Source organism: Chelonia mydas, chromosome 5, assembly GCF_015237465.2.
Source record: "Chelonia mydas isolate rCheMyd1 chromosome 5, rCheMyd1.pri.v2, whole genome shotgun sequence".
Taxonomy (NCBI): Eukaryota; Metazoa; Chordata; order Testudines; family Cheloniidae; genus Chelonia; species Chelonia mydas.
Window position 1 is genome coordinate 21,552,995 of NC_051245.2, and position 27,127 is coordinate 21,580,121.

Consider the following 27,127-nt stretch of genomic DNA (forward strand, 5'->3'; position numbering starts at 1 on the left):
CAGTTGCTTGCTTCGATGTATTATATTTTGGGGGGGGGGGGGTCTCTTTTACGTTTGACTATTACTATGGGTTAACATCTCTTTCAAACTGAGGTGTGAACACACCCTTCATTTCAAATTGTTATAAGAGATGAGTAAGGTGCCACATCTAAAACAAGGCCTACTAGAATCTGCCTAGATATTAGCACTATTTTGGCAGAGGTTCCACTGGGTATTGTGACCACGGGGAGTGTGAGCGAATACACAGAAACTGAGAACAGACAAGAACTGAGAGAAAAGAGAGAGACAGAGGCAAACAGCAAGAAAGCCAAGCAAAGTCTGTCAGCACAATGTGGCTTAGGAAAAAGCTAGTAAGAGAGCTTTTGGTTCTGTTGGCTAAAGAGGCTTTGGGCTATAAGCTAAGAAACTGCTACTTCTGCTGCTGAGTCCCCTTGTTTTCAGAGAAGTAGAACATTGTATATTCCTTGTGCATAAGATTGCATCCAGGGCTGGATTAACCTTTTGTGGGCCTGGTGTCAAACATATTTGTGGACCCCTATGGGGGCAACGGGGCATGGCGTAGGGGAATGGAGGGGGTCAGTCCCTAGAGCAATGGGCCGGCCGGAAGCAATGGGGAATGGAGGGGGTCAGTCCCTGGAGCAATGGGCTGGCCGGGAGCAATGGGGCATGGCGTGGTGGAGATGGCCCCACTCTGCCCAACCCAGCCGGCCCTGTACTACAAGCATGCCCCTTCCCCTCAGAGGCAGGCCTACCCCTATGTCTAGCACCTCCCACCCAAAGACCCCTCCACAGAATGGGGCCAGGAGCAGAGCTCTGGGCATGGGGCCGGGTGGTATGGATCCCAGACCTCAGTGTATGAGGCCTTGCAGCAGCCCCAAACCTGAACCCAGTCATGGGGTCGGGTGATAGGGCAGCCGGGCAGCAGCCCCAATGCCGATCCCTGCCGATCCCTGCCCTGCCGATCCCTGGTGGACAGCCCCGGACCCCTACTGCGTGGGGCTGGACCCCCGCTGCACAGGGCCGGCTGGCACCCCTGGACTCTCGCAGAGCCGGGAATTTGGCAGCCTGACCCCACGGGGCTGGCGAGCAGCCCCAACCCTGACCCAGCCCTGCTGGATGGTGGGGTCCCCGGACCCCTGGTGGTCTTTAGCACACAGCTGGGCTGTAGCTGTGTGCTAATTGAGGTACATGCACCCGCGGGGTGAGAACTGCTGTATCAGGGGCGGGGAGAAACTTTGTAGGGAACTCTGGTATAGTGATCAATACACATTCAAAGCCTGAACTATGTATTTCTGACTCTTCCACTGTATCCCAGTGTGAGAGCATGAACTTCCCCGTGCCTCAGTTTACCCCTGAGGCACATATACATAAAATATGTAATACCACCTCTGTCCCAATTAAGTAGTGTAGGTTGAGGCTTAATTAACCTTGCCCTAAAGCTGCAACTATGCTGAAAGTTTTGAAAGGATAACTCTTTCCTTTCATTAATAAACAACACCTTTTCTAAAGCGATATTTAAAGGGACACCATTAACTTGTATTCTAGTCAACATTTTTTGATGTTAATCCTCTGTGCAGTACATTTTGTGACTATACAGGGGAAGCCATAAAAAGCAGCTTTATCCATGCACAATGTACTGTCAAATATACAGAGTAAACCAAACAATTGAAACAAATATTTTTCTCACTGCTAATTTTGTAAGCGCTGTAATCCTAAATCTTGCTTGTAATTATAGTAGTCGAAAACTTCATCCATTTTAAATTGATGTTCTTTTAATCTTCCTGCCTGCAACCTACACTCTTTCATGCAACTTTGGATTCTGCCACTGACATCAATAGCAGTATGAGAGAGCCTTTAAAAAAGGAACTAATTATCTTAACTGGGGGATGGGGGGAGAAACGTCACAAGATGTTGATTTTCATCTAAACATACAAGATTCATGAATACATTTCCGGAGCTGCCTCTTCTTGTTTTTCAGAGGGAGGTTCCCTCATTTTGATACATTTAATGGATTTTTTTAAAAAAAACCAAAAACTGTAAAATGGTTTCATTTTGTTATAAAAATTGAGCTATAATCAGATTGCCTAGTCAGCACAAATCTATTTCTAAGTGCAATTCATCACACTTCCTGCAGCCTAATGGAGCTCTCGTTAACGTTAAATTTAATCGGTACTAATCCACCTAAGTTGAGGGAAATCACATGATATACTGTACAAATGATTAACCCATTTTACAGTTTCCCCTTCTTAAATGACACATTTTGCTTGGGTATTTCAGTGAGACATTTAATATCTAATTAACTTTAATTCTCTCTTTTTCCAACTTGAGACTTTGCCGCTGTATTTCATCTGATAAAAATGATTCTTGGCATAACTGTGATGGGCCCTACAGAAATAGTTAAAACTAACTGTTATCAAGGCAGGCATGTTGAAAATGTACTTAATATCCATCTTGCATAGACTTCTTCTGTGAATAAGTAATATTTAGAGAGACCCTTTGAGCCTTCAGGATTTCAAATGTACACACATTTATTATGCCAGAGCCAAAGCTCCGGTACAGTTAAGGTTACGTATAACTATATACACACAAATCTGGGGGCCACTTAGAAAATTCAAGGCTATTACTATGCCACATACCAGGGCAAACCAGAATTTCATGGTGATGGCCAGGGTAGAACTCAGACCCGCCCTGCTCCAAAACATAAGACTTTAACAATTGAGTTACAGAAGAAACTCATTTATCTGACAGCAGTATAGGACCTATGACACACAGTCGAATGGCTATCAGTCTCTCAGGGAAAGTGCTGCTACATACACACTCTAGCTGCCCAAAGCACCACTGGAGTGAAGCCGCCAGGGCAGAAGGCCACCCCCAGTACAACAGGGGAGAGGGCAATTTTGACCACGGACACAGGAACCACCCCCAGCTCTTACAAGATACACCACAGGGACTTTTCATGTCTGTGCATGGCCAATATCATAGGCACTCTCCTGAAACACCTGGCTCAGACTTGCAGGAGGCTATAACTCAGCTGGTCAGTCTGAAAAGGGGCTAGGAGCGACCTCACCTTCCCTTCCCAGGAGGGGCAGATCTGAATCCCCACAGAGGGATCCTCCCCTCCCCTTCAAAGCCAGAGCTAACTCATGGAGTCCTACCTAGGCAGTGGCCAGGGGCTGTCCACCGACTACCAGAGGGCTGCCGTTTACCCCTCAGCCATAACCATGTTGCCTTGTTGGATTTCGCCTGTCATGTGATCCACTGCCTCATCAGCTGAGGGGGCAGTGAGCAGGTGTCTGCCTGCTCCCGGGCTGCAGAGGGGCCAGGCTCGTGTGGATGGGGTGCCCCCTGGCTGGCAGGGCTATATGTGGAGAGCCCAGTCGTGCCTGCTGCAGGGATTCCTCACACCACACCCATGCTGTGTGCCATGGAAAGAAACAATTCAGGATTGCTATTGGCATTCATGGAGCAGCTGCACATGGTGGACCATTGGTATGGAGCTTGGGAAACTAGCAGTGAGTAATAGGATCACATCATGATGCAGGTTTGGGATGACGAGAAATGGCTGTAGAACTTTTGGATGCGCAAATTCACCTCTGGGAACTGTGTGTGGAGATTGCCACTGCCCTCCAGCACAAGGACACTGAAATAAAACCTGCCCTCATGGTGGAGAAGGGAGTGGTGATTGCTTTGTGAAAGCTGGCAACTCCAGACTGCTACCGATCAGTCAAGAATCAGTTTGGAGTTGGGAAGTCTACTGTGTCAGCTGCAGTGATGCAAGTGTGCAGAGCCATTAATCACCTCCTGCTACAAAGGACTGTGACTCTGGGCAATGTGCAGGAACTAGCGGATGGCTTCGTGGCAATGGGATTCCCTAACTGCAGCAGGATGATTGACGGCATGCATATCCCCCCATTTTGGCCCCAGACCACCCTGCAGTTGAGTACATGAACAGAAAGGACTTCTTTTCTATGCCAATTGTGATCCTGGGAGACCCAGCCTACCCCTTGCTCCCATTGCTTATGAAGCCTTACACCAGAAAGCTTAACTGCAGCAAGGAGCGCTTCAACAACAGGTTCGCCAGGTGCGGAATGACTGTTGAATGTGCCTTTGGCAGATTAAAGGGTTGCAGGTGCTGCCTTTTTGCCACGTTAGACCTCAATGAGGAAAATATTCCCATGGTCATAGCAGCCTTCTGTGCTCTGCATAACATTTGTGAAACTAAGGGAGAGACATTTCTGCAAGGGTGGAGCATTACACTGGATCCGCTGGCAGCTGCTTTTGAGCAGCCAGATAGCAGGGCTGTTAGGGAGCTTCAACAGGGAACTATTCATATCAGGGAGGTTTTGAAGGAACATTTTGACAAAGAGCCCCAGTAATATGCCTTTCTGTAATACACTGAGCAGGCACTTCTGTCTAGCATTGTAGCATGACCCCTGTAATGATTGCTGTGTTTGTGTTAATTGTACTCTGCAAATGCACAGATTGCCACTGTATATGAATTTCAGCAGCAACCATTGTATGTAGGAGACAAATAAAAATTCATTTTCTTTCTATACATACATTTTTATGTATACAGCTATACAAACATTTCTATTTCCTACCAGGGACATGACAATGAAGAGCACTCTTTGAAATGAGGTCTTCCAACAGGATGTATGTTCAGGTGTCATCGTGAAACATGTCCCTAGGGTTGGAGTGCATGGGGTAATGTGACAGCCTGGGAACACATGAGGAATGTGTGTGGGGAGTTTGGGGAAGGCATGGAAGGCAGTTCTGTATGGGCTGCAGGGGAGGCGAACATGGATCTGCAGCACAATCAGGGACCTCAGTATGTCTGTTTGGTCCTCAAGCAGCTGTGTCTTCCGCTCCTGCCTGTTTCTTCTCCTGGCTATCCATTCTCAGTTTTTCACTGACAACCTCTCTCCATGCTCTCTGCTCGCTATCAGCAGCATCAGATGATTGCAGCACCTCCCTGAACATGTCTTCCTTACTCCTCCTGGTTCATCTCCTTATCAGACAGAGCTGTTCAGCCAGTGTGCAGGATGAGACCCTTAAGGGCACATCTACAGACGCTAAAGAAAGAGAAACTATTGTGACTGCACTCATAGCTTTGATTCATACAAGTTACACACGCCACTTTCTCACTTTCCCTTGGCAGGCACACAGCTCAGCGAGAGTCCTAACCATTGTGAGTTTGGCCCGGGGGGAAGGGGCAAGATGGGACAAAAGGTTGAGGCTGTTCAGAGGGGGATCACTACAAATGCCTAGAGACCTGTGACGGAGCATGCATGCCCTGCACTGGGACTGCGGGGGTTAACCCCTCACTGTGGGATGAGGAAGGAACGGTCCTACTGGGTATGGTCAAAGTGCAACACCAGTATAAGAGGGAGCACCCGGCTCAGTCTGGGTGGACTGCTGTAGGGGAAGAAGGTGTGCTGCTGGCCCCTGCTGAAGGGCTGCGGGCACTCCTGACGCGGAGGCCAGCCAGCTGACAGCAACCCTAAACCCCTAGGTGCTGGACACAACTGAGGGAGAAGGAACCAAGGGAACTAGGAAGCCATGAGATGCAGAGAAGCGGGAAGGAAGTAACCCAGGGAGACTTTACGGGGAGTTGGTTGGACAACCAGAGGCTAGCGCTGCATGTTTCAGCCAGATCCCTGCCGAGCTGGTGGCAGGCAACCCACCACCAACAGAGCCCTGGCTTTGGACCTGGTGGAGAAGGAGGGCCCTGGTCCCCCTGTCCTGGCCCCCGCCTCCCGTGAGGTGGCAGCCCCTTCTGACAGTGACTGACTCCAGCCGCTAGGCCACACAGCCCCGAGCCTGGGGGAAGCCATGGACTCCAGCCGCTAGGCCACACAGCCCCGAGCCCGGGGGCAGCCATGGACTCCAGCCGCTAGGCCGCACAGCCCCAAGCCTGGGGGTGCGTAGGCGTGACTGTGGGCCTGACCTGCAACAGGACCCTATTCTGAATACTGGCCCCATTTTCAACAGGCAGGGATGAGAAAAGCTGATATCTCACTCCTGAGGATAACCCTGCATGCATGTGGCTGCAGACTGTGTGCTGCTAACCTGTGTGCTGCTTTGGTGCCTGCAGAAGTAACTGCCAATTGGCGGGGCAAAGTTTCCTACCACAGGGGAAGAAACAAGGCAGCCCTCCCAACGAACCTTCAGCAGAGGATTGTGAAGTATTTCCAGGACTGTTTCCTAGAGATCTCTATGGATGATTCCCAAGACATCCCTGTATGCATCAACAAACTTTTCCACCGGGCCCCCTCTGCCTAGCTGCACAGGGGAATGAGAAGCAGATGCAAACAGTGCTAATGTTGGTTATTTCTATCCCTCTTCTACCCTGAGGGAGAAAAAAGACCTCTATCTCATGTCTCCCTGCAGTATCAAAGCACAATGAGTAGTTACAGGAGCTCCCCTCTCCTGCATCAGGAGCACCAGAGTTGGACTGCTGGGACTGGCTAGACCCCTCCAGAGTTGAAAAGAGGTCCTGGCTTGCCATGCCAATGGATGACCCTGTTGCTTGTCCTCCATCCTCCTCCAGCGCCTCTTCCTCATCCACCACTTCGTCCTTGAGGTTCACTCCATTGGATGCTACCTCCTTCCCCTCAAAAGTATCTCTGGTGCTCTTGGCAGTGGAGGTGTGCTTGCCACCAAGGGTGGTGTGCAGCTGCATGTAGAAATGGCATGAAAGGCATGATAGGTAAGAAAGTTCCACAGACCCAGCAGATCCAACAACTCCGGTGTACTCCAGGCAGGAACATGTTTGCTGCGGGGGAGCTGGCATGGACAACTGGACATAGGATGTGAGCTCTGGAGGCTCAGCAAACAGAAAGAGGAATTCCAAAAATTCCTGGGGCTTTAAAGGGGGAGGGGCACATGCATGTGTACCTGGCTGTAGGGCAGCAGAGTTTAAATTGGTGACCCGAGTGGTCATGATGGACATTGTGGGACACCTCCTGGAGGCCACTTAGGGTGACATAAGCAACGCAGTGTCTACACGGACACTGTGTCACTCTAACTTTGTCACAAAAAGCTCTATGACTCTTATCCAGGTAGTTTTATTACAATGGCGTAGCAGAAGAGTTAAATCAGTGGGATTAGCATTGCACTGTGTACACCTCCACTATTTTGTTGATGAAAGCTGACTTTTGTCAACAAAACTGTGTAGTGTAGACATGACCTTAGCTATTATCAGTTTGCTAGCACCGAAAACAACTGTAAAAGGCTTACAGCTTATAAACCAATAGGCTCTAAATAATCATTGTTGTGGAAGTCTAACAGCCATTCAGTTAGGCAATAGTTGAGAACTGATTCAATATAAGGAGACTAATTGGAAACAGAATAATTTCTCATATATTCCTCTTTCTTTTACAAGAAATTCTGCAGAATTAAAATCAAAAGCAGCTACTCATACAGTAATGGATGAAATTCAGAAACTTGAATCACTCATGAACCTCTCATTAACAATTCATCACAATATTGTGAACAGAATATGCCAGTGGAGTGTCTGGACACTGGACTTATCCCACATCTTTGCCTAACTTTCCCTTTTACTCTTCTCTTTTTTTCTATCTGTTTTGCTTGGTGCCCTCTCTAAACTCTGTAAAAAGACTCCATATATCTTGGAAGATGTATGAAAAACAAGCTGAGGCTACAAACTATTTTGATAACACATTCAACACAGACACTATGATATGTCAGCTTCTCTTCTATTGATTGTTTTCCCTGATCAAGTTGCCACAAACACTATTTTTAATCTTTATTTTGTCACTTCTTCAAGTAGATGAATAACAGATTTCCTCCCAATGAAGGGAGGAAAAACCCTTTTGAAGCCTAAACAGTACAGTAAGAAAACCTGTTTCACAACAATTGGAGACAGCCTTCACAAAGGAAGTGACAGATTTGGATTCTTTATTCCTTTACTGCTTCAAATGGTAAAGCCCTCATTAAGAGTAACATTTCCATGGTTGTATATCCCTCTCCTTAACTCAGATCTTAAGTATGCTTCCTAAATCTGGTAATCTTGGAGTCTTGACTTTGTCCTCCCACATCTCCTTGTTTACTCCTATGTCTCCTTTGCTTATTAACACTTGTAAAATATTGAGTGACTACTACATCTGTTTATCAGTGCAGCCTGCTCCAACCCTGTCCTCCCAACATACACCGGTCCTCCTGTGTGCTCCTGGAAGATTAGGGAAGGAGCAGTCTTTGTGATCCTGTACAAATCTGTTTTACATCTAGCAGATACAGTAAATACCAGTGTGAAGTCTCTGGGTTTTGGTTAATACACTAATGGTATGTCTACACTAGCAATTGTAAATTATGACCATGTGCGAACTTGTGCCATTATCCATATGTAAACCCCTGAAGCATGTCTCAAGATGAGTAAAGGGCAAGTCCTGTACCAGTCAGTTTGCAGTTTAGATGGTGGGTAAGAGGCAGGTCTCAAGTATTAATAGTCCTCCACCCCCATAACCACAATTTACTGAATCCTTTTCTCTTTGACCCTTACCCAATCTATAAAGGTCTCTGTCCCCTTGTTTTCACCAGTGGAAGCATGCTGCATTGTCCACATCTATACAGATCAATACAGGTGACAATGGTCACAGCTCTGACAGCAGCCACTTGGCCTGCTGAGCATATCTTGGTAACTATCAATGTCTGAGAGGAATACTCTATCCTCCTTGATTTTTTGGTCAGAGCAGCAGAAACATTCACCCATACTGGGACATTTCATAGAGGCTGCAGGAGGCAGGTGTTCTGGCCCAGGACCGGGAACAGATTAAGCACTTGAAGAAGGCCATTCAAGATGTTACCTCTATTAACACATGTGTAGTTATAGAACAAGAAGGGGTGGAGGGTTAGTGGGTTACAGATTGTTATAATAAGCTATAAATTCAGTGTCTTTATTAAGACCACGATTTTTAGTGTCTAGCAAAGTTATAAATTTAAGCTCCCAGGCTTATCTTTTGAAAATGTTATGCAGGTTTCCTGTGAGGGTGAGGACTGATAAGTCAGATATAGAGTGATTTCTCTGTGAAAAGTGCTCACCCCCCCAGGCGATAGGGTGTTTTTGTCTTTTATCATTTCCTGTATGAATTCATTTGAGAGTGTAGCGATTGTCAGATTTCACCCACATAGTTATTATTGGGGTATGTACTGCAGTGGATATTACACCACATGTTGTGACAGATATGTGTATGACCCAGGGTCTTGAAAGGTGTCTTGTAGGGGTAGTTATCATTGTAGCAATGGAGATATGTCTGCAGATTTTGCATCTGTTGTTCTAGGAGGGTCTGGTGCTGCTTTGAATTGGTGTCTCCTGATCTGTGGGGAGCTAGCTCCTGATGATGAGCTTGGAGAGGTTGAGGGTTGTTTGAGGCCAGAAGAAGGGGTTTAGGAAAAATTTATTTCAGGATGGGGTCCCCCTGGAATATGGGTTGTAGTTGTTTGATGATACCCAATGTGGGTTCCAGTGTGCTGTGGTAGCTGACAACTAGAGGTGTGCAGTCAGAGGGGGTTTTATTTCTGTATTGAAGCAGGTTCTCTTCAGGTATTTGGATGTTCCATTTCATGGTGCAATCTTCTTCTCTGGTGGCATGTCCTTGTTTGGTGAAGGTGGCTTTAACTGTGTTAAGGTAAATATCGCAGACTATTTCCTTGGAGCATATTCTGAGGTATCTTGTGGCATGTTTGATGTGGTAACTGGATCTACAAAAGTAGAGGTGATGATCTGTGGGTTTCTTGTACGTAGTTGTTTATAGGATTCCATTGTTGAAGTTAATCATGGTGTTCAGGAAGTTGATACTAGTGTGAGAGTTCCAGAGAGAGTTTAATGGACAGGTGGTGGCTGTTGAAGTTGTGGTGAAAATCTGAGGGACTTTAAATCATCTGTCCAGAGGATGAAAATATCAATCAATATATCTCAGGTATATCATTGGTTTAGTGGTGCATTTGTCCAGAAATTGTTCTTTAAGGTGGCCCATGAAGAGGCTGGCATATTGGGGAGCCATCCTAGTATCCCTGGCTGTTCCCATGAGTTGGACAAAGTGTGTGTTATTGAATATAAAATTGCTATGACTGAGGATGAAATGGATGAGTTTGGTGATGTGGTTAGGGTCAATATCTGAGGGTTGTCCATGATCCTGTAAATATTTGAGGCAGACAGCTATGCCATCATTATGAAGGATGTTGGTGTACAGGGAAGTGACATCCACAGTGGCAGGGATGGTGTTTTGAAGGAGGTTGTTAATGTTGTGGAGTAAGTTCATTGTGTCCTGAAGGAAACTGGCCCTTTGTGTGGTGAGTGGTTTGAGGATGGTTTCTATGAGTCCCAATATTCCTTCACTAAGAGTGCCATGGGCAGACAAGACGGGTATGCCTGGGCTCTTTTGTTTATCTTGGGAAGCATGTAGAAGGTCCCTGTGGTGGGTTCGTGGATGAATGAGTTTATAGAGTTTCTCTTGGAGTTCTTTGGGGAAGGATTTGATAATATCCTTAAATTCCTGGGTAAATTGTAGTGTGGAGTCTTGAGTTCTTTATAGACTCAGAGTTGTCAGTTGGCCTTAATGTACTCATCATGGTTGAGACTATAGTGGAGCCCCCTTTGTCTGCTGATTTGACGCTATATGGTGATTTCAGGAACTGTATAGCTGTCCTCTTTGCAGTGGAAAGAGAAATCATGGTGGATGTGATGTTTGTTAAGGATTTCACTATCAATTCTTTTTCCAAAGCAATCAATGTAATGATCAAGAGTGTGGTTTCATTCACTCTGTGGAGTCAGATGATTCTTTTTTCTTGTGATTGTTGGTGGGGACATAGTAACTGTGTGTGGTATCATCATTGCTGTTAAAGAGAATTATTTCACAACAATGACGATACCACTCACATGGAAGCTGGACAATAAAAATCATGGTCTTAATAAAGACATGGGATTTATGGCTTATTGCAAGTATCTCTAACCCACTTTCTTGTCCAATACTACGTGGGGGACGGGAGCGGAGGAAAGAGATGTGCAAGGACTGCATGGTGCAAGTGCAGCCCAGTGGACACTGCTATTTAAAAGATTTCAATCTCATACATATGAGCACCTGAAGTGGGATCCATATGGACAAAAGCTCTACATTTTGGGTGGGATTGTTTGTTCTATTGACCTAGAAATTTGTGGCTGAGTCCGGCAAGTGATATCACATAGAAATGGCGTACGTTTTCATTGGGATCCACTTTTTAGTTTCAGTATGGAGAAAGGAGCGCTTACAGCTTTGGCTGAGAGGGTAGCAGGAGATGCAGCATTCTGTCCCCAGGGTAAGAGGGCCCTGTATGTGCAGTGCTTGCACAAACGGCAGCAGAGTTTCTATTGCGGGTTTGCCCTGATCAGTACAAACAGCCACCAAGTTCCCCTAAAAGAAAAGGAGTACTTGTGGCACCTTAGAGACTAACCAATTTATTTGAGCATAAGCTTTCGTGAGCTACAGCTCACTTCATCGGATGCATGAAGTTCCCCTAGACCCTAATAGTCCCACCCGTCCCTTCCCCACAGGACTCCAGTCCCGCACTCCTCCAGCCCCCATTCCCAACCATGGTTGCCAATTCTGAGGTACAAAAAGGCCGGACCTCCGCCTTTTGAAGTCCAGAAACCTGGTCCTCCACCCCCGACCCCATCCGCTACCCCTTGGGTAGCGCCTCCCCACCGCGCCCCCGGGAGCGGGTTACCAAGCCCTACGTCGTCCTGCTCCGGGCACTGGCCTGGCCAAGCAGGATACCGTGCCTGGCGGCTCCACCGCATTCCCGCTGGCGGGGACCCCCACAGGCAGCACCTGGGCGGCGCTGACTGGGCCACGCCCCACCCGGTGGCGGCTCCGAAGCCGCCTCGTCCCCCTGCCACTCCCAGTTACCCCAGAGCTCCCCTGCCACTAAGGGGGGGGGGAGCCAGCGGGGCCTCCCCACCACCAGCCCCGCTTCGCCCCACGCCCCTCAGCGCCGCCTCCAGCCTCCCCCGCCACATCCGCGAGCCCCGCCAATGAGCTGTGTCCACGGGGCAGCCGCTCAGACACGTAGCTGCCCAACACGCTGCCTGATCCAAGAGGCAGGGTTGGACGCCCTGAGCTGTCACGCTGTTGCTCGCCGGGTCGCAGCGAGGTTCCCCGAGATGTCGATTCCCGCTTTGCGCGCGTCTGACAACAAACGGCTAGGCAGCTTTACGCACCCTTCCCAGAGGGCCTCACTCCGCGGGCCGCTTGCGACGGTGGCATTCTGGGAGTTGTAGTCCCGCCACTCCGCTGTTCCTTGCGCGGTACTGGAGGAGGGGAACGAGCTGGACTACAATTCCCAGGGGTCGAAGCGAGTCACAGAAGACTGTCCCACCTGGAAAGCCTGCTCTAGCGGCGGGAGAGCTCTGCGGCCGGAGGGATGGGGGCGGGGGCTGCCCTATAGTCGTCACGGCCCACGGCGTTTTGCCGCTTTGGGTCACTTTTTTTGTACGGCCCGCAGGCTTCCTCACACTACAAACCCCGCCCAGCGTCATGACGCTTGTCGCAAACCCCGCCCAGCGTCGTGACGACAGGACCCCCAAATTCCGTCCCTCGCTTTTTTTTGGGCGGTGTTGGCGGTTTTTTAAGCCAATCAGGCTTTTTTGAGGGGGGGCGGGAGCGGGTCTCTTGGCAACCCTCGGCTGGGCCTGGGGGCTTAGGTGCTACTGCAGCCGTCCTGCCTCTGCCTCTAGGGGGGACGTGGGGGACTTAACCCTGCCCCACGCACTGTAGCCTGGGGGCTGAGCCCTGCCTGCCTCGCCCACTCTGCTCCTGCGGGGCTGGGGGGGACGTGAGCGGCTTAGCCCTGCTCCCCTGTTTCTTGGGGTGCGACCCGACGGGCTTAGTCCTGGCCCAGCCCCGCAGCTGCTAGGCAGGAACGACTGGTGGGGTCCCCCCTCGCTCTGGTTTGCTGCAGCCTCCCCCATCCCGTCTCTCTTCCTTTCCCTTGGGACTGACGCCGCACAAGCAGCTGGCGATGGACGTCTTCGAGGACTTGCGGCGAATGAACAAGCGCCAGGTAGAGCGGGTGGGGTGCTCCCTGTGTCTGCAGATGTGGTGGTTTCTGGTGTGCTTGGGCCGTGTTGCATGCGCCTGGTTTCGTGGCACGCTGAGGCTGCGGGTTGCATGCAAGTGTATGTGTGGTGCCACCCGCGTTACTGGCGATGCCAGGCCCCCACCTACCCTGCTGTGTATGGACCAGCTGGCTGCATGTTGGGCCGCTCAGTCTTTTGTGCTGTGCTGCATTCAGTCTACAGGTCTAGCGTTGTGAGTGTGCAGTTCATGCCTGTGGTTTGTAGCTAGCGTACCACGGAGTGTCAGACCGAGTTGTTTTGTGGGTATCTCAGGCATGGTTATTACAGGTATAGGATTCTCAGAGTTTCACCCTAAAAATAGAAACCCTAAGAAGTACCCTTGTTTGAGGACTGGGAGGGTTGCACCACAAGTTTTTTTTGGCCACTGGTGGAAGAAGAGTGCCTACGCCTCCTTTTTTACAGAGTTACTCACCTCTTATCTTCTTCCCCTGCCACTCAGGAGTGAACAAGTTTGAGACAAAGTTGATGGGCTTATCAGGGCCTTTGTGGATGGGGAGGGTAAAGGGGCAAATGTGGCAGTCTGGTTATTAATATGGGGTAGTCCTCATGTCACATGGGCCCATGGCCAACTTGCTGTCAATATTACCGGTTCAATTATTTAGGTATTGAGGAGGGTTCCAAAATCAGGCCAAAGCCCTGTTTTCTTTTAAAACTGCCTAAGGCATTGGAACAGGCCCCCAGAACTAGGACATCCTTGGCTTTCAGATATACAGTCAACATATATAGCATAACTAGATGCCAAGTTCTCAACCAGCCAATCTACTTTGTGCTTGTTATGTGGTAGATTGGCAATGTGCCCTATCTTTTGATGTTTCCTTCCTGCTTGCTCTACTTTGTGAGAGTCCATCATGTTGCTATTCTTGCTACTAATACAGGATCCCTGCACATATTTACTGTGGTGAAACAGCTAATACACATGAACATCAATGCTTTTTCTAGTATATACCTCAAAGTTCAAGCTTTGTTTTTGTAGCTTCCTGTCAGAAATTTCGGGCTTCTTGACTCTGAGTCCTGTGCCTAGTCTTAGACCACTCTGTCTCTTGTAGTAAGCCAATAGATATAGAGAGTTGCTTCTGGTCACTGCTGATTTCTAATTAGAGTATCCCTAAGTAAAAATTGCCTGGTGAGGTATTCCCCTTCCAATCCCCACCCTCTCAAAAAATAAAGTATCCTACCAAGACTACCAAATCAGGCTTGCTTTTTGTTTTCCACCAAGATTAAACCTAAATGTCTGCAATATTTTGCAACTGTGAGTTTCACACATGAGGTTAACAGAGAATGATATACACAACTCGCAAATATTCTTGCTGAACAAAAGTACCACTTGCTTACAGTACAGTGGCTCTGAATGCTGATAGATTCACAATAAAGGGCCTAATTTCTTGTGTATGTGTGCAAGGAGCTCTCATGAACAGTAACAGGAGTGATATAAGTGCAGTCAAGGAGAGAATTAGCACTTTCCTAAAGAGCATATCTTTCTCTTTTCTGTTTCTCCTCATTACAAAACCACCTCATGGTTTGTCAGTGGAAGTGTTGACAAAAGAGAGGTCCAGGAGAGGTGTTGTAAGCCACAACTGAAGTGCACTGGCACAGATATGGGGAAACTTAAGCCTGATCTCGCATTATGATCTCCATAGGTGGGCAGCTGTACTTTACTCCTGGGAGAATTCTGCACCTCTGCGCACTAGCAGGATTCATGTCCCCCTGCAGAAATTTTTTTTTCCTGCAGAAAATACATTGTGCCTGAGATGCGCTGCAGTTACACCTTTTGCCCACCAGGGCCTGCTGTGGTACCAGAACAGAGGGCAGCTGCTGCCAAGCAGGAGCAGCCAGCTGCAGAGTGGGGTTAGAGAGAAGAGGCTACGTTTCTCACAGTGCCCTGCCCCTGGGGCCTGGTGAGGAGGCACAGGATGGGGGGGGGGGGGGGGGGTTGGGAGATGGACAGCGTGGAGAACATGGGACTGCTGAGAGGTCACACAGACCGAGTTCAGAACGGCTAATGGGGGTGGGGGACAAACAGGGGGTGGAATGGGAGTGGGGGTGCAGGGCTATACGGGGCTAGGGGGTGGCTGAGTGAGGGCACAGGGACACATAGGCATGGGAGGGGTGCAGGGATACATGGGGACAGTGGCAGATGTGCCTGACTGAATGAGAGAGGCTAGGGGTCAGCCAGGGTCTGGAAGGGGGAGGCTTCCTAATAATTCCCCCCCCCACCCCCGGGGGAAAAAACCCAACCTGTTCCATACTTTTCCCACCCATACCCAGCAACCCACTTACTCAAAATTCTGTATTAATATGCCTAGTAAGGAATCTATTGTCAAAAAACATTTCTTGAATCTTTTATGTTGTCTGTATTGTTACAGCCGTATTTGTTGGCAGGTATTTTGAAATAAATTACCAAAATAATTGAAACTGGCCTGATTTATATTGTGTTATTTTTGACAAAATATGCAGAATTTTAAAATATTGTGTGCAGAATTTCTAATTTTTTGGTGCAGATTTCCCCCAGGAGTAGTACTTGAGTGGAGCCTCACTGATCTCACTGGGGCTCTGTGTGGCTTCAGAAGTCCACCCGTGCAGGTCACAGTGCAGAACTGAGGCTTTAATCACAAGGTCTGAGAACTTGTTGCTTCTCTACAGTGCAGCACAAAATTTGCAGCCGCAGGCAAGGTAGGGGTTAAGATGGTTTTAAGCCATCATCTTGCCTTTCTGATCCTTTATTATCCCTGGGGCTTGTCTGAGTTACAGGAGCCTCCCCAGGCTGCTCTAAGGACCACTTTGCTGTTCGAATTTTCACTGTGCTGCAGGCCCTTCCCTGACATACCCTCATCTCTGCCCACCATATGCTCCCCTACTCCACGGCTTGCAAGGGGTCCTCAGGAGGCTACATTGCTGCTGTCTTCCACCTTGTCTGTGCCCGGAGAATCCTCCCCCAGTTGGTTATGGGGGGTTTTAGGGCCCCTTTATGCTGCTCTGGCCTTTTCCAGTGGTATAAAGAGACCAGAGTAGGGGTGAGGATGTCATCCCAGGGTGCAATCCTGGCTCCATGGAAGTCAGTGGTAAAATTCCCATTGACTTCAATGGGGCCAAGATTTCACCGTAGTCTACTTTAGCATGCGAGCATCAAGACCATTGTACCACTATCATGACTGTTAATGCACAACATTTTTTTTAAAAAGAAAAGCCAGTTCTGGTTTCAGAGGTGTTCCAAATACCGGAAATTACCATATGCATTTACGTTGTATCCCCTAAAACATCCATGTTTCATACATCACATAGCTTTGTTTTGCAAAATAAAATAGGTTTAAGAGTTGGTTAAACTTTCATAGTGTCCAGCTGTGACTTTGGTGAAGGAAATCCACATTAAAACAGTGAAGTTAATGAAAACCTGTTTGTAGCAGGCAGTTCTGCTTTTGTACCTCTAGTCTGTACTTGTTAACTAGACACTTTTATTTTATGGGGGGGTCTTGGTTTGTTTGTGTCTTTGCAGCTATATTACCAAGTATTAAATTTTGCCATGATTGTGTCTTCTGCACTTATGATATGGAAAGGTCTGATTGTCATCACGGGAAGTGAAAGCCCTATTGTTGTGGTACTCAGGTATGTCTGTTTAAATCACTACTTGTTTTGTTATAACAGTAGAACATAACTTTTTCTGGTGCAAATATACCTCAAATTATTTCTTATCCAATAGTAAAATATTATCACAAGGGGTAAATAAGCACCCAGACCAACATTTTCAAACTGGGGTGCCTAAAGTTAGGCTTCTCAATCCATATTTGGGTATCTAAATAAAACATGGTCTGGGTTTTAGGGCTGCCAGGTTCTTGCAGTCAGTGACTGCTCTGGATGCTTAGCACCTTCGAAAGTCCAGATGTTTTTGTTATATGCCTGAATGTGGAAAAGGTGCCTAACTTTATTATTATTTTCCCAGAATGCCTAGGAAGCCTAGTCATGGAGCAGAAGCCCAATGTAGGGACCAGGTGTGAAAATGTTAGTTCCAGTGGAGAATTATGAAGCTAATTAAATTATGGCATATTTTGCCTGCTGAAAAGATATTTAAAGATTATATGTATTAGCTATAAATATTCAGAGTCGTCAACTGCCTCGCTACATTTTTCACCATCAAAATGTTTTGCATCTTTCTCACTCAGATTTTTTATGATCACGTTATATTGATATAAGAGTGGGCAGTAATTGTGGCAAAACTCCTTTTCTGGACAACTATTTATAAATGTCTGCGCAGACCCTCAGTAATGACTACATTGAATGTAATATTTTATTGTATAAGGGCCCCTTTCTGCAAACCTATTAGGTTTGGTCAAATGTGTAAAGTTAAGCACACAAGGATTGGGCCCTACGAAATTGCATCAATAAGGATACTATGTAATAGCAGAACTTTTATTAGGGAATATTTGAGGCTCTAGGGTACAGCCAAAGTTCTGTGTTAGCTTTTAGCAAATCCTTAAATAACACTTTTTGTATATCTGTTTTAAGATCCAATTTAGATTAAGCTATTTTGCAAAGGATGCTATGTTTACGGGAGAAATCTGTTTTCTCCATGATCAGCTCCTGGACTACTTTATTGTACATATATATCTTCTTAGCTTTTGACCAACCAACATGGTAATCTTGTTTCCATGAGCAGTGGAGCAATACAGCTGTAAAGCAGCATATTAATTTACGAACCATGTAAATATATGTTGGAATCCTTCATTGCTTCTGGGGTGCCCACCCAAAACATTTGAGAGATGACCCTGCTTTTGTAGCACTTCAGTCAAAACAAACTGATTCCAAATTTTAAAACAAAATGTTTTCATATCAAGCCAGTGAGCTTCATGTTTTTGTAGTAAATGTTAGAGTGACACTGGCAAATGTGTGTTTCTACATTGTTCAAGTGATTGGTAATGGGATTCGGAGTCTTTATCTCCTATAGGTTGCTGCCATTGAGTCAAAAACTGTGTCTGCAGCCATTTTTCAAAGCCAAACTTTTCTGATGTGTAATTATGCAATTGAAGATTAATAATCAGATATCCTGCTTCCATAAGCATGAGACTTACCTGCAGGAATTATCCCTTTCTATGTACAGCTTTGTTTCATAATATATTATGATATTTTTTGGCCTGTCATTGAAACATAAGGTATTGAAATATAAGGCTGGTGGCACATTAACTAGATTTGATGGACCAAAAGTCTGATCCACTATGGTAAAACCTTTGTTCTTCATCATAGCAGGCAGTACTATAGAACCTATTTAATGAAATCAATCTGTTAGCTTGTTCTTTGAGACTGGGGTTTCATTTCTCACAGGATCAGTCACTTGGATCTTTCAGAGGCAGCTCACGTTTAAATAGCTTTTTATAGTTTTAAATGTAGTGTTGTTAATGAAAGTGCAAAACTCGGGCAACAATTAAAATCACAGATTTGTGTATAGGTATTAAATACTGTTTTTACTTTTCTTTTTAGTTCATCTTGCATACATCATTTTACCTCCAGTATAATCTTTCTCTGTTTGTTTGTAGTGGCAGTATGGAACCAGCATTTCATAGAGGAGACCTGTTGTTTTTAACAAATTTCCAAGAAGACCCTATTAGAGCTGGTGAAATAGTTGTTTTTAAAGTTGAAGGAAGAGATATCCCAATAGTTCACAGAGTAATCAAAATCCATGAAAAGTAATTAAACTTTTTTTTTTATTTTTAAGTATGCTTTTGCTTTTCTGTATTTTCAGATATGTTCTAATTTAATACTGTCTCCTGAAAATGGCAAATATGGTACGCTGGAAGAGAAACCTTATTTCCAGTATTTAAAGAAACATTTTTCGGCTCTAATCCTGCAGTAGGCTCCTTGCAGGCAGACCCCTGTACCTGAGGGAAGCTCCACTGACTTCAGTGTAGGTACATGTACACACCCAAAGACTATTCTGATAACAAAGGCCCTGATCCTTGAAGTCCTGGGTCTCTCTGTGGGGCTAGGAGCCCACCCGCATAGTGTTTGTTGCAAAATTGGGGCTTTTGTTACTAGGAGAGTGACTCTTACCGCATGAGCCTTCAGAAGTCTTAATCTTTAAAAATGGTAGAGTGAAGGCAGCAGTATAAAGAATTCATTTACAATTCTGTCAAATCCATCCCAAACGATAAATGGAGTTTGTCAGAATACAGATTAGACAATCCCAAAGATGATTCGTTATTAAAAACAATAATAGAGCTACTGACAGGTGGATGTGTTTTACCTTTGAATGTTATCTGACACATTTAAAGGGAATAACTGAAGAGTGATGTGTAAAAAAGCAGACACCATATCCTTGTATATGATGGACAACTTCTTCCAAAAAGAATGTAAGTGGTTTATATCCTCACTCCATAACAGCAGAAATCTTCCACTGATGCTGCAGGTGTTGATCCAGTTGTCCGTCTGTGAGTTGATACGTGGTGAACTAAAGATGTTGGTGGTTCTTCCCCCACATCATATCTATTTAACTTATGATTCCAGATGAAAGGTCCATTCTTTAGTCTTTTTTAATGCATATTCATATATCCAAGTACCTTCTTTAATTTGAATAACTGCTTAAAATTCAGCATGGCCTTCTGGAGGGCACCCTGGTAGTGGGAAGAATAAGAGAAAGTTTTCTGTAAGGCAAAACAAGCCACAGCACCATCACCTCTATCCTGACCCCTTTCTAGGTGTGGGTGATGCTAGCTGGAAAGGGGATGGGGCAATGGAGGCACTGATTCCACACATCTCTAAGCACAATTAGGCTATGTCTACACTACGGACCAACTGTGCTGCTCTAAGGTCTCCTGTGTAGCCACTCTATACTGGCAGGAGAGAGCTCTCCTGTTGGCATAATTAAACCACCCCTAATGAGCGGTGTTAGCTATGTCAGCAGGAGAGTGCCTCCCGCCGACATAGCGTTTTTCACACTAGTGCTTTTGTCAGTGAAACTTTTGTCTGTCGAGGGTGTGGGTTTTCTTTTCATACTTCTGACCAACAAAAGTGTCAGTGTAGACACAGAAGCCTTTTGCTGTCTTAGGCTGTGGAAGTATGAAAGCTGTGCTGCGTGCCTGGCTGCTGCAGGGCAGCTGATGTGCATGCCCCTGTACCTGTGAGGGTAACTTTCCCTAGGTCTGAGGAGCTGCAAACAGACCACTTAATCCACTGCCTCAAAGTAGAGCAGGTCTTTAATACACAACAGGGCTCAAGTGCCAACATGCCTTGTGCTTCTGACAAAAATCGAAAGGCTTTCTCCTTGTCTCAGATGTGGGAGGATTTGTGCCTGTTATGATGGAGGTGAAAGTCAGTTTGGTAGGATTGTGCTGTGGGGTTGGAAGAGGTTTTAATGACTGGGAGGAAGCAATGCACAGGCAGAGATTGAGGTTTACCCCCTTTACGCTAAGGTATGATCTGTTTTCCAGTGCAGCCGGATGGTTTTCAGCTCGTAGTTTGGTGCTGGGGCAGGTCAGATTTCAATTCTCCAGAGAAGAGGTTGAAAGAATTGGGCTTCTTAGTCTAGAAAAGAGAGAGCTGAAGGGGGCGTGATAAGTCTTCAAATATGTAAAAGGTTGTTATAAAGAGGATGATAAATTGTTCTCCATGTCCACTGAAGATGGGACAAGAAGGAATCGGCTTAGTTTGCAGCAAGGGTAATGTAGGTTAGATATTAGGAAAAGCTTTTTATAAGCTCTTGTATAGGTTAAGCTCTGGCATAGGTTACCTGCAGAGGTTCTGAAATCCCCATCACTGGAAATTTTAAGAATAGGTTGGACAAACACCTGTCAGGGATGTTCTAGGTTTAATTGGTCCTCCCTTATTGCGGGGGGCTTGACTAGATGACCTCTTACGATCTCTTCCAGTCCTACATTTCTACGATTCTGTGATTAGACAGTTTTCTGGAAGACCACAGAGTTCACCAGATAAAGCAGTATATTTTCTTTTATTTTCAGTCTTAATATCTCTATAAATCCATGTAGAAGCAGGTTGAGCAATTCCATGCCATTGTGAATGTTGTAAAGTTAATCATTTTACATTTGTTTTAATCCTGATCCAAAGTGCTTTATTTACACTTCTACTATACATGATATCACTTCACCCACTGCTGAAATGAAGCATCTCTAGGGTGAAACATGGCAACTGTTTAACAGCAGACAGCAAATATGCAACATTCAGGACAAAGCGAAAAATATCTTTTCCCTTTGAAACTACAGGTAACATTTAGATAGGCAGAATGTAATGATCCACAATAGAATTTGGCCAAGTCACTGGGCTTAAGACTCCTGCTCTTACGAAAAGAATCAAGGGCTTTTTGATGCTCAGAAGTGGTCAGGACTTCAGTTTTGTGTCTTGTCTGAAAGTTGGCATCTGTAGCACTATGGTCCTCTGTAATATTATGCTTGGCATTGATTCAGTTCTATCTGGGAGGGAAGAGTGCCACCTACTGAATCACCAATATAACTTCTGTAGCTCCTGGATGTTCCTTAAAGGTCTTGCATCTGAGCAGTATCTCCATGAAACCCAGTAAAAGCCCCTTTAGGCTCGATAGTGCTTCAGATGCTTTTTTTAAACAAAACATAATTGTAATATACCACTCTTTTATCATTTGCAAAATGATACAGATCTAACATAACTGATTCAGCCTGGATGGAAAGAGTTGTAGCACTTACAAAGCCATGTAAAAGTTAACTGCTGTTTCCAGTGCAGTCTTGCTATTTTATTAACAGTGTTTTTGATTTTTATGTAGCTGTATCTTTTCTCCAGATTTAAAAGCACATCAATATTTCTTTTAATCAAAAAGAGCCATTTTATCATATTTTTATCTTTGAAATAGCATATAATATCTGTGTTAATCATGGTTGTGAGTTGAACAAGAGCATGGAAGCTAAAGATGGAAATTACCTAGTGCATTAGTCTATCAAGCCCATTCTGCTACCAAGAGGCAGGATACAAGGTCTGACCCTCCCTTCAATGGAACACATGATTAAACTTCTGTTAACTTCATTGGGAGTAAGATTAATCCTCTAATCCCCTGACAGACAATATATCTGATACTTCACTAGATGTTGTTGCATTCTTTATCCTTCTCACATATACACACCCTAGACCTTTTCAAAATCAGTAGTGCATTTTTCTTGGTAGGGCCACTTTTGGTATTTTAGAACTGTATACCTTACTGTAAATATGTAGGGCTTTACATGCATATAAGTGCTGTTGATGCTAATAAAAGTTTAGGGTTGGAAGAGACCTCAGGACGTCATCTAGTCCAATCCCCTGCTCAAAGCAGGACCAACCCCAACTAAATCATCCCAGCTAGGGCTTTGTCAATTCAGGCCTTAAAAATCTCTAAGGATGGAGATTCCACCACCTCCCTAGGTAACCTATTCCAGTACTTCACCACTCTCCTAGTGAAATAGTTTTTCCTAATATCCAACCTAGACCTCCACCCACTGCAACTTGAGACTGTTGCTCCTTGTTTTGTCATCTGCCACCAGTGAGAACAGCCTAGCTCCATCCTCTTTGGAACACCCCTTCAGGTAGTTGAAGGCTGCTGTCAAATACATACTTGTACCTGGTGGAAAACATCTCTCTAATGTTGAATGGTTGATGTAAAAACTTCGTTATATCTACTAAATGTGTCAGTGAAAACCATAAATGCCTTGATGATATTTATTAAACAAGTAGGACTGCGTGTACAGATTGGTATCTAATCTTACAGTATTTTACTTTTCATCTTCAATATGCTTTGCAAATATTAATTAGTGAGGTTCTAAATGAAATGGAAATTAATTTGTCACCCTGTTGCCTTCCAGAGAAAATGGAAACATCAAATTTCTGACTAAGGGTGATAATAATGAAGTTGATGATAGAGGCTTGTACAAAGAAGGTCAGAACTGGCTAGAAAAGAAGGATGTTGTTGGAAGAGCGAGAGGGTAAGCAGTACTTTTCTATGTTTTTCCTGCCTCAGTAATACAGAAAGTACATGCTAGAAAGTATTTTGAGTTCTAGGTGGGGATCAGTGTTGGTAGAAGCGCAGGGATTAATACTATATCAAATCCTCTGATCATAAAGAGACAAACCCACCTCGAGAATTAGTTATCTTTCAGGTGAATCACATTAGCTCTTTGTCAGAATACTAACTGCCTGAGAACTTCTCTAAAAGACCCCCAACGTATTCAGTCAAAAATATGCAGTGGTGGATTGTGTTAAGGTCTATGGTTATTTCACTATTCTTATTTGGAACCTTGCTTAAAGCTACATAAGGACCTGACTTAAAGTCCACTGAAGTCAACGGGAGATCTTCCATTGACTTCAGTGGACTTTGGATCTGTCACCTAAGTGTCTGCCAGCTCAAGAGTCTTGGCTGTGTTTTGGGCCATCAAGAAAACTCTTGGTGGAAGTAGAGTTCTCATGTCAAGTGTCACCCACTGTCCTGAATTGATTTGCCTTATTCAGAGTGGCCAGAAACTGGCTTGCCATTGCCATAGAGGTTTTTTTTCCTGACTTTATAGATAATGCCTCTCTTTTGAGAAAAATCTTTGGTATTGCTGGAGGTTTTCAGTCATTATCTCAGCATTCAAAGTCAACTGTTTTTAAGCCCTAATATGAAAAGTGAACTACTAGAACTTAAAAAGAAAAGGAGTACTTGTGGCACCTTAGAGACTAACCAATTTATTTGAGCATGAGCTTTCCTGAGCTACAGCATCCGATGAAGTGAGCTGTAGCTCACAAAAGCTTATGCTCAAATAAATTGGTTAGTCTCTAAGGTGCCACAAGTACTCCTTTTCTTTTTGCGAATACAGACTAACATGGCCGTTACTCTGAAACCTACTAGAACTTAGTCTACCATTAGTGAGTCATATAACTTATGTTGCTTATGCAGCTGTATAAGAAGGTGGACGTGTAAACCTTGTCAATCTTACTTTCTTTTTTGACTACCTTACCAAGTCTTAAGTAACATGCAGAAGGATGAAGCCTTTATTTGATTAAGAGAGAGGGAGGTCCACGTTTCCTAGGTTGTATTTCAAATACATGCTCTTTGGAGCTATCCTAATTTAAAGCTCTTGCTGTATGGAACATACATTTTCAATTAAATGTCTAGCTGTAACATGTATATTTTGGAAAATATTTAGGTATCTCTAACTCTGAAATTATTTCACATTTGTCTGCTTTAACTTTTGTCAATTAGCTTTTTGCCTTATGTTGGGATGGTTACCATAATAATGAATGACTACCCAAAATTTAAGGTAAGTCAACATTATTTTGAACATTAACTTGTTAGGGCTTGTAATTTGGTATTTACATGATAAAGGAGCAATTTCTACACCTATGTAAAATACCTAATTAACTGATAATAGATTTGTATATATGGATTTGGTTACCACAGGGAAAATTAGCCATATGGCATATTTTCATGTAGACTTTTTGTTTTCAGTCAATTAAGTAACATTTAATCAATTAGCCCGTCGCCTCACATTTATGTGTAATTAAGCGTGCGATTACAATGCATATTTAGTGTTATGATCTAAGATTTGAATTTATAATTTAAATAATTATAGAAATAAAATTAAGAATAAACTATTCATCAGCTGAAGCTCTCTTTCATGTGCCAATAGCATCTCAAATATGTCTAATTCTTACAGTTGTAAGCCAATCCAAGAGTTGTTAACACTGAACAGAGACTTACTCTGAAATAACATCTAACTGTTTCAAATCTTTTAGAAGGCAGACTGTAATAATTCTTTGTGTGTTTTCTTCACAGTATGCTCTTTTGGCAGTAATGGGAGCATATGTATTACTGAAACGTGAATCCTAAAACAAGAAGAAAAAGGCCTTGCCCAAGATTGAAGTTAAAACTATTGGAAAAACTAATATATTTCAAATGTTCCAAAATCTTTATCAGGTTACGCAAAGATGTGCAAACTTATTTTTGTTTCATCCAAATAAATTGAGTAATGAGTAAACTTGTTGGCTGTTTTAATTATATAATTTCAATTTACTTATTTTATATGCTCTTAGGCAGTTATTTATAAACTGAGGAGACTGGCTAACTTAACTGTAAAACTGGCCAATTAAGGAACTCAGTGGTGGTAAAAATTCTTTGGTCCGAACTTATCCAAATTATAGGCTTTATTTACAGAACTTGACTTAAAAACAATGGTTAAATGTCTAATCTAGCAACTTAATACAGTTGTGCCCTGAGCAGTATTGAAGAGGGAAAAGATTTTACTTTGTGACCTCTCTGCTAGCAATTCTTCCCATTCCTGGTTTATGGGAGGAAAAGCCTAGTTGTCTAAGTAAAGGACTGAAAGCCAGGAGCTTATGAGTCTATTCCTGGCTCTAAAATGGACTCTCATTGTGGCCTTGAACAAGACACTTATGGTCTGATTTTTCAGAGATACTGAGCATCCCCTATCTGAAAATCAGGCCATTAACTCTCTGCTTCAGTGTTCCTATTTGTAAAATGGAGCTAACACTTTCAAGCCTCACAAGGGCCTTTTGAGGATTTATTAATGTTTGTAAATTGCTAAATGAAAAGCATTGTAGGTACTTGGGTGATACTACTAATAAATACAGTACAAAGAGAGCGATTACATATTCCTGTTCTAGTGTATTGTTCTCTTCCTATCATGTTATATCATAAGAATATTACAAAAAGACCAATGTGCCACTCTGACATTTCCTCTAATACCTGTCTTGTACTGTGAGACTTCTGGGTTTTTCTTTCCTTGCTTGATAATGTTAATGTTGTATCTTCAATAAACCAGCAATTATTAAACTGCAGAAAGAATGCCAGGGAAATTAAAAAACAGCATGAGGTTGTCGCCCCGCCCCGACCAGGAGTTTTTTACTTCTGCTTCAGTCCCTTGCCTCTACAAAAGTACGCTATTACAACAATAATGGCCCTCCTTCTGTTAAAATCAGCAGTGCTAAAAAGCAGGCTACGACTGAATACTTCTAAGTAGCATTATTTCTTTTGTGTCCCTTAAACCACTGAGCTGTTTTCTCAACAATTAGAATGATTAAAATATAGCTTTCTTATTGTGACCATGGTGTAGAAATAAAATTGCATATAATAAATGGCACATCAGAATAATTTAGATATTTTTAATGCAGTTTTCCTGAAGGGGTGTCTTCGAAGTTAGGAGAACTCGGTGTTTGAGGGCGGCAAGTAGTGTAGTTATTGAGGAGTTTCATTTTTCAGTTTATTGCTGACACTTGGGATTTATTTGCCCCTCCATAAACTTTATGTAATTGTCTTCAGTGCTAACTTCTGGTTTTCTGAGTTGTTTTGGATATAGGGGAGTTTTGTCGTCCTGGTTTTTTTGTTTGTGTTAACGGGGAATGGCAAGTGAGTCCATGTACGGACATTACAAGATGGATGAACTAGATTGGAAAGGGAGCTGTGATATAATGGATTTGAAGATTATTCATTAGCTGACACTCCATAAGGGAATTTGTAATTCTTGGGTTTGGTAGCAGGTGCCTCATTTTGAGCTTTTTAAACAAATCCTTCACTGAGAAGTATTGAAATGGCTTAGATGGAATGGGAGAGTCAAGGTGGGTAAGGCAATTTTTTTTTTTTTTATTGGACCAACTGAAGCTGGTGAAAGAGACAAGCTTTGAGCTACACAGAGCTCTTCAAATCATCTTCCGCTGGAATGGAACATTCTGTGATATTTCAGGGAGTGTCACCATCTAATATGTGCATATTAGTGATATTTTTCTGGGTGATGCTGCATGTCCAATTTTCCACAATGCTTTCATTTGGGTACTTGGTGATCCATTAGCTGCACCCAGTTTCCAGTGCAACAGTTGGTCTACCATATATGTTAACCCAAGCATATGGCTGTTAACTGTACTGCTATGGCAGGGGTAAAATTTATTATTCTGCTTGTATATAGACCACCAAGTTTTAGGGATGATTTAACAGGTAAGTTATCTGAACTGCTTGAGCACTTCTGTTGGAATCCACACAAATTGTTGAAAAATCCCCCAGGGCTATAT

At 44.2% G+C, this 27,127-nt stretch overlaps 1 protein-coding gene and 1 long non-coding RNA gene across 2 annotated transcripts; one reads left to right on the plus strand and one right to left on the minus strand.

Moving 5' to 3' along the window:
* Nucleotides 1-4,246: 4,246 nt before the first annotated feature.
* LOC122465894 lies at nt 4,247-12,440 on the minus strand. The gene is made up of 2 exons (XR_006291025.1): nt 11,722-12,440; nt 4,247-5,087 (listed from the first exon to the last, which is right to left on the minus strand). It is a non-coding gene; the product is annotated as an uncharacterized LOC122465894 (long non-coding RNA).
* Nucleotides 12,441-12,546: 106 nt separating this feature from the next.
* SEC11C (SEC11 homolog C, signal peptidase complex subunit) lies at nt 12,547-25,083 on the plus strand. Its single transcript, XM_007069422.4, has 6 exons — nt 12,547-13,056; nt 16,623-16,732; nt 18,655-18,804; nt 22,933-23,052; nt 24,309-24,366; nt 24,882-25,083. Exons 1-6 carry the CDS (start codon nt 13,015-13,017, stop codon nt 24,933-24,935), a joined length of 534 nt encoding a protein of 177 aa, XP_007069484.1. The 5' UTR covers nt 12,547-13,014; the 3' UTR covers nt 24,936-25,083.
* Nucleotides 25,084-27,127: the final 2,044 nt, after the last annotated feature.

Coding starts and splice junctions, on each gene's coding strand:
- SEC11C (XM_007069422.4), top strand. CDS start 13,015: ATGGACGTCTTCGAGGACTTGCGGCGAATGAACAAGCGCCAG. Junction 16,733..18,654: donor CCTATTGTTGTGGTACTCAG/GTATGTCTGTTT, acceptor GTTTGTTTGTAG/TGGCAGTATGGAACCAGCAT. Junction 18,805..22,932: donor GTAATCAAAATCCATGAAAA/GTAATTAAACTT, acceptor GTTGCCTTCCAG/AGAAAATGGAAACATCAAAT.